We start from the raw sequence: 18,989 nt of genomic DNA, 5'->3' as shown, positions 1-18,989 counted from the left end.
TTCGCGGTTCAGAAGGACTTGGAGGAATAGGTCCTTCTCGCGGGGTAGGAGATGACCCAGTGTATCCATGATGGCCGCCAATCTGTCTGGCTTGAGGCGTGAATACGGCTCAATACTTGAATACTTAGGCCTGATCAGGCCTCGGAACGGTCCCTCATCGGGTTGCATTGTCTTTTCGGCTTCAGCCAGGTTCTTGACTTTCCAGAGGGGATCGCCGTCAGGGGTTGATCCGTCAGACGGTTGGTCGTCAACCGGATGTATCTTCTTGTCTTTTCCCTTATACATGGTGAATACCTTTGCATTCCGCTTGGCCTGATCAGGCTGGGGATGATGTTTTGTCGGATCCACCTCGCGGTTGTGCGGTTGCTCTGGGGGTAAAGGCGTTCCCTTTTTGTTGATCATGTCGAAGTGCTTGACTATCCGCTTCCTGATTCTCTCTGCTTTAACCTTCCCAATAGTCGCTGACAACTGGTTAAGGTAAACCTTGGGACGGCAGGCCTGATCAAGACGATCGGTGTCGATGTGGGGCGGGTTGGGCTTTCCAACGCAGCAAGAACATCCCTTGTTGTCGTGCCTTCTAACCTTTGCTGCAGTCTTACAGACGTCCTCCACAGCTGGGGCAAGGAGTGTAGTCAGTGCTATTTTCACCAGATAATCCGATTCTTTTTCAGATAACCGGATCACTTCTTCGTCGTCCTCTTGTAGCTCATGTCCAGGAATTTTGAGCTTTCCAGCAACGGTCCTGGTACCGTTACTGGAGTCTAGTTTTCCTGGTCTTGATGCAGCTTGGTCTGATCAGGGAGATGGTCCTTGAGAGCCCTCACATAGTTGTCCCAGTCTGGCAGATAATCTAGGAACTTCCCAGGATTGCCAAACTTCAGAAATGCGGCCGGGACATGGAGACGAGTTTGCCCTGTTGTCAGTATCAGCGTGATCATGTCGGGGCCATACACGTAGTTGATCTGCGTATGGAACCCAAAAGGCGATCCCAGAAGAAGTGGTTCGTTCATCCTTCTATCGTCAGCAACGAACATGCTGGTTAAGAAACAGTGGCCTTCAACCCAGACAGGCACGATAGCTGCTCCGTCAAAGGATACACGCTCTGAATTGGGATCAAAAGCGTTCATCCCAAGCGGCGTAGTTGTAAGCTTGATAGCGTGCTTGTCTGCGTACGATCTTGAAATAACGTTGATTTGTGAACCATTGTCAATGACACCCTTGATCAAGTCGTTCTGATCAGGGCGAAGACCACCGACTCGGACGTTGATCACAAAGTGAGGCATCATAAAGTGCGGAACAATAGACTCAATGGTGGTCAAGTCAAGCGTCTTGATAAGTCTGACCTTGGCAGTTCCGCTCATAAGGTTCGGGACGTCTCTGTTATATCTGTCGATTGCCTCGCGGGCTCCTGATCTTTCGTATGGTTTCACCTCCCTGATCAGGTCAGAGGGAGCCTCTAGGTAGATGTCCGAATACCCATTGCTGTCTAGCATCTGGCGTATCGTTACCATCGCATCCTGGTTGAGCTGAGGCCAGACTCGAAGCGCAACTTCGAAGGGAATAGTAATATTCCCTCCAAATTTCTTGGCAATGGCTTGAGCAGATGCAGCTCGGTCCATTATCTCTAGCTGATCTGGGATAGAACTCTCCTCGGCAGCTCCTTGAGCATATCCTGGGCCATATGCGAAGCTGGCGTGTTCACCCGCTGGTACAGTTTGAACAGAAGGGGACCTTGAACTTTCAGGAGTCTGATAGGCCTGATCAGGGTGCACTGGACCGGTAGGTTGTGTCGGCGGAGGAGTCTGGGCACGGGCATCTATGTTCATTTCCTCAGCCTGGGAGCCAGTGCTGGAAGTGCTCCCTCTTCGATGCATGTTTTTCGAAACAAAGCCTTGGCGTACTGAATGGGGCCTTGCCTGATCAGGGCGGCGCAGAATAGGTCGCGGCATTGTGTCCAATGACCTGGTAACCGCGTTCACTTTTGCTCCTTGAGTTAGGAAGACTTCGGCGTGTGTCTTAGGGGATACTGAGACGCATTTGACAAGATTCACCCGGGCGTCTTGGGTGTACAGCGGTGGGTAGCACTGTATCTCAGGTTGAAAGGGACGTCCAACACCCTGGTCAATCATACGTTTTGCTGCTTTTGCGGCTTCTGGGAACAAGGTGTTGTTCGCCACATGGGTGAGGATAGTAACCCGGTCAGGCTGGTAGTTTTTGCGGGCTTCCCAGATAACAACATCAGGAACTTCGTTTACCTCAACGTTCGATCCTCGAAGTACCCCATACTTGTAGACGTCGTGGTCCAACATGATCAGGTTGGCCTCTTTGTCCTTTTTGAGTTGCGGGCACATCCAATACCTTCTTTGGTCGCATGCATCATACCAACACTGATCAGGATGGCCTGGAACAAAACCTGGCTTGCTGAAGGAGGACGGTTGTCGAGCTGGTGGTGTATATAGCCGTGGAGGACCGGATGCAGAGACGTTATAACTACGTGCAACCATGGGTTGACTGTTAGAGATAGTCTGGGCTTCAAGACTGGCTTTTACAGCGAGTGTAAGGGCTGCTACTGTTTTCGAAAGTTCGTCCATAGCAGGATCAGTCGTAACTTTGATGTCTTTGAAAGCAGACTTCTTAGGGAGTGTACCTTTGACCTGATCAGGGCTGGAAGGCCGCTTTGAGGAATAGGGAACCGTAGCTGATGAGGAGGAGGCAGAAGTGTCAGAATCTCCGTAATGACCCTTGTATCTTGACTTCTGTCCCACCCATGCGAGCATTGCCCTCTTGAAGGCGCTGAAGTTCCCTCTCTCAAACAGATCAGCAGGGGAAAGTCCCATCTGCAAGGACACTGCCATAATCGTGTTTTCGGAAAATCGCATAGCAAAAAGCTCAATCAGCTCTTGGGCGCCCATCACAGGCTTCCCTTTAGCCTTTGCCTTTTCTCTTACGCTCTCAACCTTCTGAAACAAAGTTGCAGTTTCTGTCAGGTTATCGTCCCTGATCAAGTCTCCCTTCATAAGGTCCTTGATGCGGCGGTTCGGTTGAAGGATGACTTCTTCGTCGAGTTGTCCGTAAGTGTCAAGAAGGAACTTGCTTAGTTCTTGCCAAGTCTCCTTTTCAGCCTTGATCTTCACCGTTGCTCGGTGTTCATCAGGTAAGTACCATGGCAACGCTTTTGTCTTCTCTTTGTCAGAGTAACCAGCAAGCCCAGTCAAGGCTTCATACTTGTCAAGGAAATCGGTGATGTTACAGCCATCAAAGGTGGGGGCCCCTTTGGTGTCCGGCGGTGGCATCTTGATGGTTGACCGACGCAGGTAATCTGTCCCGCCCTGATCAGGCTTAACAGACCCTTGGTCCTTGGTCATGCTTGCGTTGACCATTGTTAATAGGTTCGCCATCAAGAGTTGCTGGGCCCGGAAGTCTGCCGCAGTAAGGGAGTCTGGTGCCAGATCAGGGGAAGGGCTTATGTCCTCGCCGGCCTGATCAGGACTCCCTTTGTACTGCCGATAGCCTGAGCTTGGGTCCTTGCCCTCGCTTCTCTTGGTGGTTCCGAAGTTGGGAATCCCAGGACCGGTCTCAGACTCAGTGTCCACATTGTCGTCAGGGCCTCGGTAACTCTGGAAAGCTTCACCGGCGAATGAGGCTGCCTGATCAGTCAGACCTCCGAGCTGCCCCGTGTCGGTCGTTGATGGGGTCGGCTCAGACATGTTGCTGATATCCTGGCAGGCCAGTTGTGGGAAGTGTAAATGGTATCGATCACTCTGAATTGATCTTGGGGTGCTGCGCGTAAAATCTCTTCGGAGTTGCTGCCTGGCCCAGTCTGTCAACCTGATCAGACTTGGGAGCAGTATTTCATATGTTCTTATAAGGCATTGGTTTACTGCGTCCTTGATTGAGTTTCCAAAGGGGGTGCTCGTCAAGTCCAGGCCAATCCTAAAGGAACGTTGAATTTCCATTGCTGCCGATCCATCAACGCTGAGACGTTTAGTCTCCGTTAATAGCGCAATGTCGAACCTGATCAGACCGAGGCTTGCATGATAACAAGATCTCGAGAAGTTCTGGGCTTGGTTCGTGGTCGTGATCATTCCGTAACCTACGCTGAGAGAGCTTCTTAGCTCACTGATCCCAGCAGAAGGTATCATTCTTATCTTATCGTTTTTCTTCTTCCTCTCACGTCTTGCGGGCTCCTTTCTCCGATTGGGCTTGCTCAGTGCTTGCCCACAAAAGGATCGCCCACGCGGAAGGTTTGTCTGGCCGTATTGTGTCGTCATGGCTGGTCGTTCGTTTCTTTGCTTTTTCGAAGAATCCCGCTTTTCTTGGGTCTTGTCCATTGCGGTTTCTCAGGGTCAGGCTCACTCCCACGTCTGGGACTGAGTCTGATCAGGTCGAGGATATCGTTTCCTTCATATCTTTTCGATGATATGTTCTGTTGGTTGAAGCTATTTTCGAGGTACTGATATCGGATTTGTCGCGTAATCGAAATAAAACAATGAGAAGATCGGCGGTTCGATTCCGCCACGAGGCACCATTGAAACTGCGTGGGATAAAGGAAGCCAGCAAGTGGGCAGTTGACACACAAACCACACCAAACACCAAGGTCCCAGTATCGTCACGAGTGCACCTGGAGTGACCGATTACCCCAAGTGACTACCCCAACGCCTAGACCGTGAGATACTACTCTTTTCAGGTCCTCCTTGGCCTGATCAGGGCCATGAGCAAACCAGAAAAGTGTATCCTTCACGTCTTGCAGTCTGTTCGGATTTGCCCTTGTTGCTAAGTGGTACGCATGTGTGTGTCGTGATCTCTGGAGGAGGAGGATACCCTCCTAGACCTTAGAGGTCTAGTCAGGCCTAAGGAAACAAAGCAACAGTCACTTATTACACGTCTTGTTTAGATATCAAAGTGATGAATTCGTCCGTGTCTGTCTAAGTGCCTGTCTAAAGATGTCAAGCTTCTCTGTCTGCTTCGTCATGAGATCCCGATCTCTGTGATAGTATCTGACTAGAGCCCCCTTTTGTACTTGGAAGGGTCCTGCTTAGTCACATCTGATCAGGCCTGTGATTGTGTCTGCAGGCTGATAAAAGGAAAAATGAAAACGCGAAACCCTGCCCCTTTCCATTATCTAAAGATATTAAGCTTGTTTATTTACCTTATTTTAATATCCTGATCTCTGTAATAGTATCTAACTAGAGTCCCTTTTTGTACTTAGAAGGGTCCTACTTAGTCACGTCTAATCAGGCCTGTGATTATGTTTATAGGCTAATAAAAGGAAAAATAAAAACGTAAAACCTTACCCCTTTCTAATTGTCCCCTAATTTTCTTTTTTATATAACATATTAAAAAAAAAAAAAGTATAAAAGCATAAAAGTAAATAATATATAAAAGCAAAAACTAATTCTCCTTATTATATCCTCTCTAATTAGACCTATGATATCCTTTTAGCAGCAGCAGAAAGAGTATCTTAAGCTACTCGCCTTGTTATAAGCTACTTCCCTCTTAGCCTTAAGACACTCCTCCTTAAACTTAGTATCCTACTCCTGTCCCTGATTATACTGCTTATAACTCTCTTATCTAGGTATAATTGTAGGTCATAGAAATAGCTACTAAGAGCACTATTGTACTACTATTGTCTTATAAGAGTTCTTAAATATACTAATATATTTGTTCCTAGTATAATTAGTAATAGACTTAACCTTATACTCTTTTAGCTTATGGTACTACTCTTGTGTATTAAACAGGGCTTTCTTATAAGCGTTTCGCTATCCTTTAGTCTTTATATATATAGTAAAAGCCACATTAAATAATCGCTTAAGGTTAAGGGGGTAACGTAGAAGCATAGGCTTTACGGTAGCCTCAGACTCAGTATTACTAACCTCTTCTTCGTTATCTATATCCTGAGCCTAATCAGGCTTAAGAGATAACCTTACTATATTACCTTCTAAGGCTAGTGTAATAGAGAAGCCTAGCTGGTCCTGTGGCGCACTAGTATCTAAGGGGAAACGCATTAAACCAAAGAGACTAGTAAGATCATTATCTTAAGGTACTAAAAAAGACGTCTTTTTAATAGGCTTAAAAGTCCTAGGAAAAGTGTTAAAGAATTCCAGTATGTTTTCTTTAGTCTAATTAGGCTTATTAGATACTTCTTATTAAAGTCTTTTATTATAACTATTTAGTATAAGCCTTAGCTTATTATAAAGGTCCTTTTTGCTATAGTTTCTTAGTTTACTAAACTCTTTAGTAACCTATTAATACTAGAAATAGTTAATATAGTTAATAATATTACCTCTACTATTATTCCAAACCTTTATCTAAGTTAAACTCTTTATAATATTAGTAATATTATCTTAAATACAGCATTTAATAAATTCTACTATATATATTCTATAAGTTTACTTATTAGGCTATTAAAGGCTAATCATAATACCTACTTTTATACAGATCACCTTAATCAAGTTAAGGGCAGTATTAACGCTCTAATAGAACTTGTAAAGACAATCTATATTAATAGTGTATTAAAGGGTTATATCTTTATCTCTTTATATACTATTATACCAAAAAGATTATCTAGTAACTTAGTTAATAAAGAGGATAGTAAAATAATTAATATAATAGGTAATAAACGCTAAGCAGTCCGCCTTTTAAATCTAGTCCTTCTGATTAGGTCTAGCCATTATAGTAAAGGTATTATAGCTCTAAGGAGAGCTATTAGTAACAAAGCAATTAACCTTAGCATCTTAAGCAATAAATACTATAAGACTTTAAATATTATTAGAGGCTATCTAAGACTACTTAACTAAATATCTAACTACGTTATAAATACTAAAAAGGTAGGTTTTTAACTTATTATTTATCTACTTCCTTTAAGAACTATCTTATAAAAAGCCTTTATTTTAGTAATTATATATTATACTTATAATAAATACGTTATTACTTAGAATCTATATAAGAGCAGGTCTATTACCCTGATTAGATAAACCAGGATAATTAAGAGGTCTTAGTAAAATAATAAGGTTTTTAGTAGCTAGGTCTATAAACCCTTTAAGTAGCTTAAGGTCTTTAAGATATATATACTATAATTTCTATAGTATTTTAATAGCGTTTATAGTTTACTTAGTTAAATTAAAGAAATTATTACTAAGATTCTAAATATAGTATTCCTTAAAAAGAGTTTAGTAGTACTTTAGAATTTATATATTATTAGTTTTATTTAAGCTAGTAGAAGCGTTCTAGATAATATTAATAGCTTAGAAAGAAGATATAATAAGTTATAGATATATATAAATAAGTCTAATTAAAATAAGAAAATAAAAAGAAAAAGAGAATAATATATTATTAATTATTAGTTAGCTTAAAATTATATAACTAAAGTTAATAGTAGTAATAAAAAAAGGAAAAATAAAAGTTATTATTAGTAGGTTTCTTAGGCTTATTTTATAGCTTTATTTTTAATAAATCTTAACTTTATTATAAAAAAAGAAGTAATTTAAAGTTACTAAAAAGAAAAAGTAAAAAAATAAATATAAAAAAATAAAAAAAATAGTTATTTATTTACCTAATATTTATAAAAGTAAATAACTTTTTTCTATTTATAATAGTAAATTACTTCTTTTCTCTTAGTTTCTTTCCTCTAATCAATAAATTAAAAGAAGTAAGCTATAGTTAATAAAATAAAAAAAGGCTAAGAATTTTCCTTTAAATCACTTCTTCTTTTTCTTTATATAACTTTATATTACTTCTTAAGCTTTATTTTTTCTATAACTTAAAACTACTTAATAAATTAACTTAACTTTCTTACTATAGCCTTAATTAAATATTACTATATCTCCTAAGCGTAAACCTAAAGCTACTTAGAACTTATAGTTCTTTACTTATAACCCTTTTACTAAAAACAATTACCTAGCTATAACTCTTATTAATACTACAGTAAATCATTCCTTACTTCTTATTAAAAGTTTATAGCCTTAATTAAACAAATTATAACTTCCTTAATATAACAAAAACTTAAATCTTTAATTAGTAGTCTCTATTATAAAATCTAGTTTACTAATAAAATTTAAAATAATTAAACTTATAAAAAAGTTACTTAGGCCTTCTAGTAAACTATTACAAGAGGCAATATCCTTTAAGTCCTCTAAGATTATACTAAAACTAGCTTATTTAAGCGTTATGTTTTTGTCTATATTAGTTATTAAGGTACTTTTAGGTCCTTAGCTTAAAAGCTTACTAGTTATATATAGGCTAGTATTACCTTAGCTGTCTATAGCCTTAGTGGTTATAATATTATCCCTTGCAAATACTATGAAAAGGGTTAACAGGCTATCCAGGCTAAGCCTAATCAGGTCACCTGTTTTGTTCCCTTCTAGGAATACGTTTCTCTTCCTAACAAATTTAATAATATATACTCTAATTACCTTTACTACAAGACTTAAGTCTAATACTACTATTAAAACAAGGACTTTTACTAAGAGTTTAGATATATAAGTTAAGTAAAGGGCACTAAAGAGCAAAAAGCTAATAGTAGTAGTATCCTTTTAAGTATTCTTAACAATATCTCTTTTATTAATTCCACACAGTTCTTTTAATCTAACCTTATAAAACTTATTAAAAATTAATATAAAAGGCTTTCTAAAAAGAAAAAAAAGTTGCCTAGTATCTTAAATAGCTTTATCTAGGTATAGGATAATATTAACTAAAAGATAGAAGGTGATAATAAGGATTTAGACTAGGGATATAAGGTTATTTAATAACTTAGTAGTTTAGGCTTAAGATTTAAGGTAATTCTAAGATATTTCTAGGTCTAATTAGATGTTTCCTTTCCTAGATAACCTTATCCCTAAGTTTATTAATAAATATAATAAAAGTTCTAAATTAATAAACTTTTTATAAAAAAAAATATATATAAAATATTATAGAAATAATAATATAATATAGACATTAATAAAAAAAAATAAAAGGATATAATAGTAGGCTTAATTAAGCTTATTATATTATATTAGTATACTATATATCCTTTACTAAGTCCTTAGGTTAAATATTAATTATAAGTCTAGATAATAACTTCTAATGCTCTAGTTCTTTATAAAGTATATTATTTTTTTTTTAAGGTATAGCTATTAAAGCCTTAATTATATCTATATAATGTCTTTGTCCTGATCAGGGCTAGGAGCCATATCTATTTCTTAAAGTTTATTTTAGTAGTCTTAGGCTAAGAAGAAAGGGGTTATTTTGTCTTTAAGCTTAGCTTTAGTCTACATAGGATCCTTTGATTCCTAGAAACTAGTGTTATTCTTAATATATCTCTTAAGATGTTTTTTAGCGTATATAGCCCTTGTAATAAGGTTACTAGTAAGTGTCTTTAGGTAATATAATACTAAGTTCTTAGATATAGAGTAAACTTATAAAAGGCTTTACTAATAGTATATAAATTTCTTAGCTTTTGATTTGTTAATTATATGTTTCTTATTAAAAACAAGAACTAAATTACTAAGCTAAAGCTTTTTTAATTATATTATATATTAATAGTATATATTATAGTAATTTATAGATTTCTATCTTATAAAAGCTATATTCTTAGCTATAGTCTTTTTATTAATTTCAAGTTATTTAAAGGAATATATCCTAGTAATAAGTTTCTAATTAAAGTTATAAACTTATCCTTAGTTTAATACTCTTTAAATTAAAGTAAATTCTTTGATAAGTGTAATTACTTTATATCTTATAGTTAGGAAAAAAGGTGTATAGCCTATTAATACATAGATTATTGTTTAGTCTATAAACAGTATAGTAAATATAATCTTCCCTTAATCTCTTTTTCCTTTATCTAACCAGATTAAAATAATATATATAATAAGTTTATAGCCTTATTTATTAACTTTATTTATTTTTAAGTTATATACTAATATAACCCTTTTTTTAATACTATACTTTTTATTTAAGTAGTCTATAGTCCCTTTGTTTTCTAGTTTATTATTAATAATTATCTCTCTATAAATACTATAGTAATAGAAAAAGTCTTTCTAGATAAAGTTAATAACCTAATCAAAGGTAATAGTCCTTACCCTCCTTGCTTTAAGCTAACCTATTATATTATAATATCCCTTAATTAATACCTAGGAACTAATCTACTAGACATTAATAGATATCTTTATAAACAGTAATTCCCTTAGAACTATACTAATGTACTAGTCGTTTATCTAGGTTAATTAAGCCTTTTAATAGGCTAAGTATAATATAAGCTAGGCTTATACCCTTTAGTATATATCTTTCCAGATATAAGATATAAAAAGCTAATAAAATATTATATTATATCCTTAATATCCTAATTTAATATATATGTTCTTAATTAGGTTCTCCTAAATCTTTAGGTTATTAATAAGGCGTCTAGGGATTAAATATCTCTTTATTAGTTAACAGTATAAATAGCTATTTTAAGTAAGATAATACTAGGCCTCTATTTTAAACTTCTTGAAAATATATAGTAATATTCTATCTAGGTATAATAGTGTCTTTAGATAAAAGATAATTTATCTTATTTAGTTAGTCTAGTATTAATCAAGGTAAAGCTATGCTTTAAGGAGTTAATATAAGTAAAAGGTCTTTGAAATACTAGATTTAGATCCTCTAAATAATTCATATAGTTAAATAAAGTAGAGGTTAGTATTAATAAAATCTTTAACTTAATTAGAGCTCTTATATTCCTTAATATTAAATAACCCTAGTACTTTTTATAATAGCATATCTACTATTATAATCTTTATCCTTAGTATATATTTAACGTTAAAGTTAAAAAGATATATCTAAGTAATCTACTTAGTAATTAAAGCACTAAGAAGATTATAAGACCCTCTATTAAGCTAAGTAACTAGGACCTATATATCAGTTTTTAACAAAAATCTAATACTATAGATATAGTTTTAGAGCTTCTTTAATATTATTAAAACTACTCTTAATTCTAGTTTCCTAGAGTCATATTTTAACTCAACACTTCTCTAAATACTACTTTTATACCTTACTATAGTCCTCTAAGTACTAATCATTTAACTTAGTACTATACCTTAACCTTATAAGCTTATATTTATACTAATAACTACTAACCTAGCTTTTAGGCTATAAGATAATAAAATAATTATAGAAGAAGTTATTAGTTTAGACTTAAGGGTATTTATAGTATTAACCTAATCAAGCCCCTAGGTAAACATAGCGTTTTTTTTAAGGAGTTTCTAAAAAAGCAAAGTGATCTCTAAGTATCTGTCAACCTATAATCTATAGAACCTAGTCATCTTTATAAATAACTTGACTTTACTAATATCTTTATATTCTTTCTATTCCTTAATCTTAATAACGTTTACCTAATCAAGGCAACAACCTCTAGAACTATAGACATAGCTAATAATAACAGCTATTCTCTAAAGCTATTATGATTTCTTACCAGCTATTATATAGCCTACCAACTTAATATTAAAGAACACCATGTTAACATAGCAAATATGTTCATAGATATAGCATTAAATACCGGCTTAATCAGGGAGCTCCTTATTATTATATGTAGTTATAGGCCCTTTAATAATAATATTATTAAAAAAAGCCTAGTAATAATATAGTATAAGGTTATAAAGTATCTAGGTAATAACTCTTATAAACTATACCACAGAATTAATACTACCTTACAATAAAGTGCATATACATAAAAGTCCAAGGGGTATAATAAATGTTATTAAATCTCTACTTTCTTCAGCTAAAGGGACTTAGTTATATCTAAAGAAGAAGTCTAAGAGTAAAAGAATCTAGTATATACTAAAGTCTTCTAAGAAATTCTCTACTCCTAGAAAAACAAAAGCATTATAAATCATAACCCTATTTATCTAAGTAACTAAATTAATTAAATATAAAGAACCATTCTTCTTCTTTATAAGAAACCAAGGGTTTTATATAGCCTTATAATCTTCTTCTAAGATACTTTTATTAATTTATACCTAAATAATATCTATAGCTTACAATTTAAGCGCTTTAAGTATTAAAATCCCTTTTTCTTACTAGGCTTTATAAGGTATAGTCCTAATTACCTATAGAGGGGTAACTTTTAGGTCAAGCGCACTATTTTCAAAGAAGTCCTAAGCAAAAGCATTTTTATAGTTTAAAAGGACTTAGAGGAATAGGTCCTTTTTGCAAAGTAGAAGATAACCCAGTATATTCATAATAGCTACTAATCTGTCTAGCTTAAGGCATAAATATAGCTTAATACTTGAATACTTAGGCCTAATTAGGCCTTAGAACAGTTCCTTATTAGGTTATATTGTTTTTTTAGCTTTAGCTAGGTTCTTAACTTTCCAAAAGGAATTACTATCAAGGGTTAATCCGTTAGACGGTTAGTTATTAACTAGATATATCTTTTTGTCTTTTCTCTTATACATAATAAATACCTTTACATTCTGCTTAACCTGATCAGGCTAGGGATAATGTTTTGTTAGATCTACTTTATAGTTATATAGTTACTTTAAAGGTAAAAGCGTTTTTTTTTTATTAATTATATTAAAGTACTTAACTATCTACTTCCTAATTCTTTTTACTTTAACCTTCTTAATAGTTACTAATAACTAGTTAAAATAAACCTTAAGATAACAGGCCTAATTAAGACAATTAGTGTTAATATAAAGCAGGTTAGGCTTTCTAATACAGCAAGAATATCCCTTATTATTATACCTTCTAACCTTTACTATAGTCTTACAGATATCCTTTATAGCTAAGGCAAAAAGTATAGTTAATACTATTTTTACTAAATAATCTAATTCTTTTTTAAATAACTAGATTACTTCTTTATTATCTTTTTATAGCTTATATCTAGGAATTTTAAGCTTTTTAGTAATAGTCCTAGTATTATTACTAGAGTCTAGTTTTCCTAGTCTTAATATAGCTTAGTCTAATTAAGGAGATAGTCCTTAAGAGCTCTTACATAGTTATCCTAGTGAAACTGCGTGGGATAAAGGAAGCCAGCAAGTGGGCAGTTGACACACAAACCACACCAAACACCAAGGTCCCAGTATCGTCACGAGTGCACCTGGAGTGACCGATTACCCCAAGTGACTACCCCAACGCCTAGACCGTGAGATACTACTCTTTTCAGGTCCTCCTTGGCCTGATCAGGGCCATGAGCAAACCAGAAAAGTGTATCCTTCACGTCTTGCAGTCTGTTCGGATTTGCCCTTGTTGCTAAGTGGTACGCATGTGTGTGTCGTGATCTCTGGAGGAGGAGGATACCCTCCTAGACCTTAGAGGTCTAGTCAGGCCTAAGGAAACAAAGCAACAGTCACTTATTACACGTCTTGTTTAGATATCAAAGTGATGAATTCGTCCGTGTCTGTCTAAGTGCCTGTCTAAAGATGTCAAGCTTCTCTGTCTGCTTCGTGATGAGATCCCGATCTCTGTGATAGTATCTGACTAGAGCCCCCTTTTGTACTTGGAAGGGTCCTGCTTAGTCACATCTGATCAGGCCTGTGATTGTGTCTGCAGGCTGATAAAAGGAAAAATGAAAACGCGAAACCCTGCCCCTTTCCAATCGTCCCCCAGTTTTCTTCTTCGCGCAACATATTAAAAGGAGAAAAGTGTAAAAGCATAGGGGCAGACGACATGTAAAAGCAAAAACCAATCCTCCTTATTGTATCCTCCCTGATCAGACCTGTGATGTCCTCCTAGCGGCGGCGGAAAGAGTATCTCGAGCCACTCGCCTCGTTACGAGCTGCCTCCCTCTCAGCCTCGAGACGCTCCTCCTCGAACTTAGCATCCCACTCCCGTCCCTGATCATACCGCTTATGACCCTCCCATCCAGGTGCAATTGTAGGTCGTAGAAACAGCTGCCAAGGGCGCTGTCGCACTGCCACCGTCTCATAAGGGTTCTCGAACATACTAACATATTCGTCCCTGGTGTAGTCGGTAATAGACTTGACCCTGCGCTCCCTTAGCTTGTGGCGCTGCTCCTGTGTATTGAACAGGGCTTTCTCATAAGCATTTCGCTGTCCTTCAGCCTTCATGTACGCAGTAGAAGCCACATTAGACAATCGCTTGAGGTTAAGGGGGCAGCGCGGGAGCGCGGGCTTCGCGGTGGCCTCAGACTCAGCATCGCTAACCTCCTCTTCGTCGTCTACATCCTGAGCCTGATCAGGCTTAGGAGATGGCCTCACCACGTTACCTTCTGGGGCTGGCGTGGTAGAGAAGCCTGGCTGGTCCTGTGGCGCACCAGTATCTGAGGGGGGGCGCATCGAACCAAAGAGACTGGTGAGATCGTCGTCTTGAGGTGCTGAAGAAGGCGTCTTTTTGATGGGCTTAAAAGTCCCAGGAAAGGTGTTAGAGAATTCCGGTGTGTCCTCCTTAGTCTGATCAGGCTTGCTGGATGCTTCTTGTCGAAGTCTCTTGTCATAACTGTCCAGTACAAGCCTCGGCTTATTGCGAAGGTCCTTTCTGCCGTAGTTTCCTGGTTTACTGAACTCTTCAGTAACCCATTGACGCCAGAAATGGTTAACGTGGTCAATGACGTTGCCTCTGCTATCGTTCCAAACCTTCGTCCAAGTCGGACTCTTTGCGATGTTGGTAACGTTGTCTCGGATGCAGCATCTGATGAATTCCGCTGCATGCATTCCGCAAGTCCACTCGTCAGGCTGTTGAGGGCCGATCACAATGCCTGCTTTCATGCGGATCACCTTGATCAGGTTGGGGGCAGCATTGACGCTCTGATAGAACTTGCAGAGACGGTCCATATCAATAGCGTACCGAAGGGTTGCATCTCCGTCTCTCCACATACTGTCATACCAGAAAGATCGTCCAGTAACTTGGTTAACGAAGAGGGCAGTGAAATGATTGATGTGATGGGTAACGAACGCCAGGCAGTCCGCCTTTCGAATCCGGTCCTTCTGATCAGGTCTGGCCGTCACAGTAGGGGTGTCGCGGCTCCAAGGAGGGCTGTCGGCAACAAAGCAATTGACCTTGGCATCTCGAGCAGCAAATGCCGCAAGACTTTGGACATCGTCAGAGGCCATCCAAGACTGCTTAACCAAATGTCCAACCGCGTTGTAGATACCAGGGAGGTAGGTTTTTGACTCGTTGTTTGTCCACTTCCCCCAAGAACCATCTTGCGAAAAGCCCTTGCCCCAGCGATTATACATCATGCTTATGGCAGACGCGTTGTTACTCGGAATCCACATGGGAGCAGGTCCGTCGCCCTGATCAGACGGACCAGGACAGTTGGGAGGTCTCAGCGGAGTAATAGGGTCTTCAGTAGCCGGGTCTGTGAACCCTTCGAGTGGCTTGAGGTCTTCGGGATGCGCGTGCTGTGATTTCTGCGGCATCTTGATGGCGTTCGTGGTTTGCTTAGTCGGATCAGGGAGATTGTCGCTGAGATTCTGAATGCGGCATTCCTCGAAGAGAGTTTGGCAGTGCTCCAAAACCCACATGTTGTTGGTTCCATCTGGGCCGGCAGGAGCGTTCCAGATAACGTTAACGGCTTGGAAGGAAGACATGATGAGTTGTAGATGTGTGTAGATGGGTCTGATCAGGGTGAGAAAGTAAAAAGAAAAAGGGAATAATGTGTTGTTGATTGTTGGTTGGCTCGAAATTGTGTGGCTGAAGTTGATGGTGGTGGTGGAAGAAGGAAAAGTGAAAGTTGTTGTTGGCGGGTTTCTTGGGCTTATTTTATAGCTTTGTTTCTGACGAATCTTGACCTTGTTGTGAGGGAAGGAGCAATTCGAAGTTGCTGAAGAGAAAGAGTAAAAAGGTGGATACAGGAAGGTAAAGAAGATAGTTGTTCATCTGCCCAATGTTCACAAAAGTGAATAACTTCTTCCTGTTCACAACAGTGAATCACTTCTTTTCTCTTAGTTCCTTCCCTCTGATCAGTGAATTAGAAGAAGCAGGCCGTAGTTAGCAGGATAAAAAAAAAGAGGCCAGGAATCTTCCTTCAGATCACTTCTTCTCTTCCTCCACACAACTTCACGTTGCTTCTTAAGCTTCATCTTTTCTGCAACTCAAAACCACTCAACAAATCAACTTAACTTTCTCACCACAGCCCTGATCAGACATCGCCATGCCTCCCAAGCGCAAGCCTGAAGCTGCCTGGAACCCGTGGTTCTTTACTTGCGACCCTCCTGCTGGAAACAATTACCTGGCCATAACTCCTGTCAATGCCACAGTAAGTCGTCCCCTACTCCCTGTTGAAGGTTCATAGCTCTGATCAGACAGATCGCAACTTCCTTAGTGTGGCGAAAACTCGAGTCTCCGATCGGTAGTCTCTACTGCGAAGTCCAGTTTGCCGATGAAATTCAGAATGGTCAGACTCGCAAGAAAGTTGCTCAGGCCTTCTGGCAGGCTATCGCAAGAGGCAATGTCCTTCAAGTCCTCCAAGATCATACCAAGACTGGCTTGTTCAAGCGTCGCGTTTTCGTCTATGCCGGTTATCAGGGTGCTTTTGGATCCCTGGCTTGGAAGCTTGCTAGTCGCATGCAGGCTGGCGCCGCCTTGGCTGTCCATGGCCTTGGTGGTCGCAATGCTGTCCCTTGCGAATGCTGCGAAAAGGGTTGGCAGGCTGTCCGGGCTGGGCCTGATCAGGTCGCCTGTTTCGTCCCCTTCTGGGAATGCGTCTCCCTTCCTAACGAATTCGGCAATGCATGCTCCAATTGCCTTTACCACGAGACTCAAGTCCAATGCTGCTATCGAAACAAGGACTTTTACCAGGAGTTTGGATACATGGGTCGGGTAAAGGGCACCAAAGAGCGAAGAGCCAGCGGCGGCGGCGTCCCCTCAAGCATTCCTAACAATATCTCTTCTATCGATTCCACGCAGTTCTTTCGGTCTGACCTTATGAAACTTATCAAGGATCAGTATAAGGGGCTTTCTAAGAAGGAGAGAAAGTCGCCTGGTATCTTGGATGGCTCTATCTGGGTGCAGGATAGTATTGACTGGAAGACGGAGGGTGATGATGAGGATTCGGACTAGGGATATAGGGTTGTCTGATGACTTGGTGGTTTGGGCTTAGGATTTGGGGTGATTCTGGGATGTTTCTAGGTCTGATCAGGCGTTTCCTTTCCCAGATAACCTCGTCCCCAAGTTTATTGATGAATGCAATAAGGGTTCCGAATCAATGAACTTTTCGTGAAAGGAAATGCGTGCGAAATGTTATGGAAATGACAGTGCGATGTAGACATTAATAAAGGAAAATGAAAGGATATGACAGCAGGCCTGATCAGGCTTGCTGTGTCATGTCAGTATACTGCGCGTCCTTTGCCGAGTCCTTGGGTTGGATGTCAATCGCAAGTCTGGACGATGACTTCCAATGCTCTAGTTCTCTGCGGAGCGTGTCGTTTTCTTTTTCGAGGCGTAGCTGTTGAAGCCTCGATCGTGTCTGCATGATGTCTTCGTCCTGATCAGGGCTAGGAGCCATGTCTACTTCCCAAAGTTCGTCTTGGTGGTCCTGGGCTGGGAAGAAGGGGGTTATTTCGTCTTTGAGCTTGGCTTTGGCCCACGCAGGATCCTCCGATTCCCAGAAACCGGCGTCGTTCTCGATATATCTCTTGAGACGTTTCCCAGCGTATGTGGCCCTCGTGATAAGGTCACCAGCAAGCGTCTCTAGGCGGTACGATGCCGAGTTCTCAGACACAGAGTGGACTCGTAAAGGGCCTTGCCAACGGTATGTAAGTTTCCTAGCTTTCGATTTGTCGATTGCGCGTTTCTCGTCGAAGACAAGAACTAAATCGCCAGGCTGAAGCTTCTCTGACCGCATTGTGTGTTGATGGCGTGCGTTATAGTAATCCGCAGATTTCTGTCTCGCAAGAGCCACATTCTTGGCTGCAGTCTCCCTATCGATTTCAAGTTGTTCAAAGGAGCGTATCCTGGCAGCGAGTTCCTGATCAGGGTCACGAACTCGTCCCCAGTCTAATACTCTCCAAGTCAAGGTAGATTCTTCGATGGGTGTGATCGCTTCGTATCCTGTAGTTAGGAAGAAAGGTGTGTAGCCCGTTGGTGCGCGGACTGTCGTTCGGTCTGCAAACAGCGTAGTAGGCACAATTTTCCCCCAATCTCTTTTTCCTCCGTCTGACCAGGTCAAGATGGTGTGCGCAATGGGTTTATGGCCTTGTTCATTGACCCCGTTCGCCTTTGAGTTATACGCTGATATAACCCTTTTTCTGATACCATACTTTTCATTCAGGCGGTCCACAGTCCCTTTGTTTTCTGGTCCGCCGTCGACAATCATCTCTCCACAGACACCGTGGCGGCAGAAAAAGTCTTCCCAGATGAAGTCGGCGACCTGATCAGAGGTGACAGTCCTTACCCTCCTTGCTTCGGGCCAACCCGTCATATCACAACGTCCCTCGATCAGTGCCCAGGAACCAATCCACTGGACATCAATAGATATCTTCGTAAACGGTAATTCCCCTGGGACTGTACCGATGTGCCAGTCGTCCATCCGGGTTGATCGAGCCTTCTGACAGGATGGGCATGACGCGAGCTGGGCCTGCACCCTCCGGTACATATCTTTCCAGATATAGGATACAGAAAGCCGATGGAATGTTGCATCGCGTCCCCGGTGTCCTGATTCGACGTGTGCGTTCCTGATCAGGTTCTCCTGAATCTTTGGGTCGTCAATAAGGCGTCTAGGGATCGGGCATCTCTTTGTTGGTCGGCGGTATAAATAGCCATCTCGAGCAAGATAACACCAGGCCTCTATTTTGAACTTCCTGAAAGTATGCTGTGATATTCCATCTGGGCGTAATAGTGTCTTTAGATGGAAGATGATTTGTCTCGTTCGGTCAGTCCAGTACTGATCAGGGCGGAGCCATGCTTCAGGGAGTTGATGCAGGTGAGAGGTCTTTGAAATGCCGGATTTGGATCCTCCGAATGATTCGTGCAGTCGAACAAAGTAGAGGTTGGCGTCGATGAAATCTTCAACCTGATCAGGGCTCTCGTATTCCTCGATATCGGACAGCCCTGGTGCTTTTCGTGATAGCGCA

The 18,989-nt window shown here is 39.8% G+C and overlaps 4 protein-coding genes across 4 annotated transcripts; 1 reads left to right on the top strand and 3 right to left on the bottom strand.

Annotated features, from left to right (window-relative positions):
* Positions 1-761: 761 nt before the first annotated feature.
* ColSpa_04757 (uncharacterized protein) lies at positions 762-3,707 on the bottom strand (the record flags this gene model as incomplete). The annotated part of the gene is made up of 1 exon (XM_049270969.1): positions 762-3,707. One exon carries the CDS (start codon positions 3,705-3,707, stop codon positions 762-764), a length of 2,946 nt encoding a protein of 981 aa, XP_049126926.1.
* Positions 3,708-13,685: 9,978 nt separating this feature from the next.
* On the bottom strand, positions 13,686-15,506 carry ColSpa_04756 (uncharacterized protein; the record flags this gene model as incomplete). Its single annotated transcript, XM_049270968.1, has 1 exon — positions 13,686-15,506. The coding sequence occupies one exon, from the start codon at positions 15,504-15,506 to the stop codon at positions 13,686-13,688; it is 1,821 nt and encodes a 606-aa protein (XP_049126925.1).
* Positions 15,507-16,069: 563 nt separating this feature from the next.
* On the top strand, positions 16,070-16,977 carry ColSpa_04755 (uncharacterized protein; the record flags this gene model as incomplete). Its single annotated transcript, XM_049270967.1, has 2 exons — positions 16,070-16,174; positions 16,225-16,977. The coding sequence occupies 2 exons, from the start codon at positions 16,070-16,072 to the stop codon at positions 16,975-16,977; spliced, it is 858 nt and encodes a 285-aa protein (XP_049126924.1).
* Positions 16,978-17,224: 247 nt separating this feature from the next.
* ColSpa_04754 (uncharacterized protein) lies at positions 17,225-17,761 on the bottom strand (the record flags this gene model as incomplete). The annotated part of the gene is made up of 1 exon (XM_049270966.1): positions 17,225-17,761. One exon carries the CDS (start codon positions 17,759-17,761, stop codon positions 17,225-17,227), a length of 537 nt encoding a protein of 178 aa, XP_049126923.1.
* Positions 17,762-18,989: the final 1,228 nt, after the last annotated feature.

The sequence above is a fragment of the Colletotrichum spaethianum genome (assembly GCF_022836535.1).
Source record: "Colletotrichum spaethianum MAFF 239500 DNA, contig10, whole genome shotgun sequence".
Classification (NCBI taxonomy): Eukaryota; Fungi; Ascomycota; class Sordariomycetes; order Glomerellales; family Glomerellaceae; genus Colletotrichum; species Colletotrichum spaethianum.
This window is presented reverse-complemented; position numbering and strand designations above follow the sequence as displayed.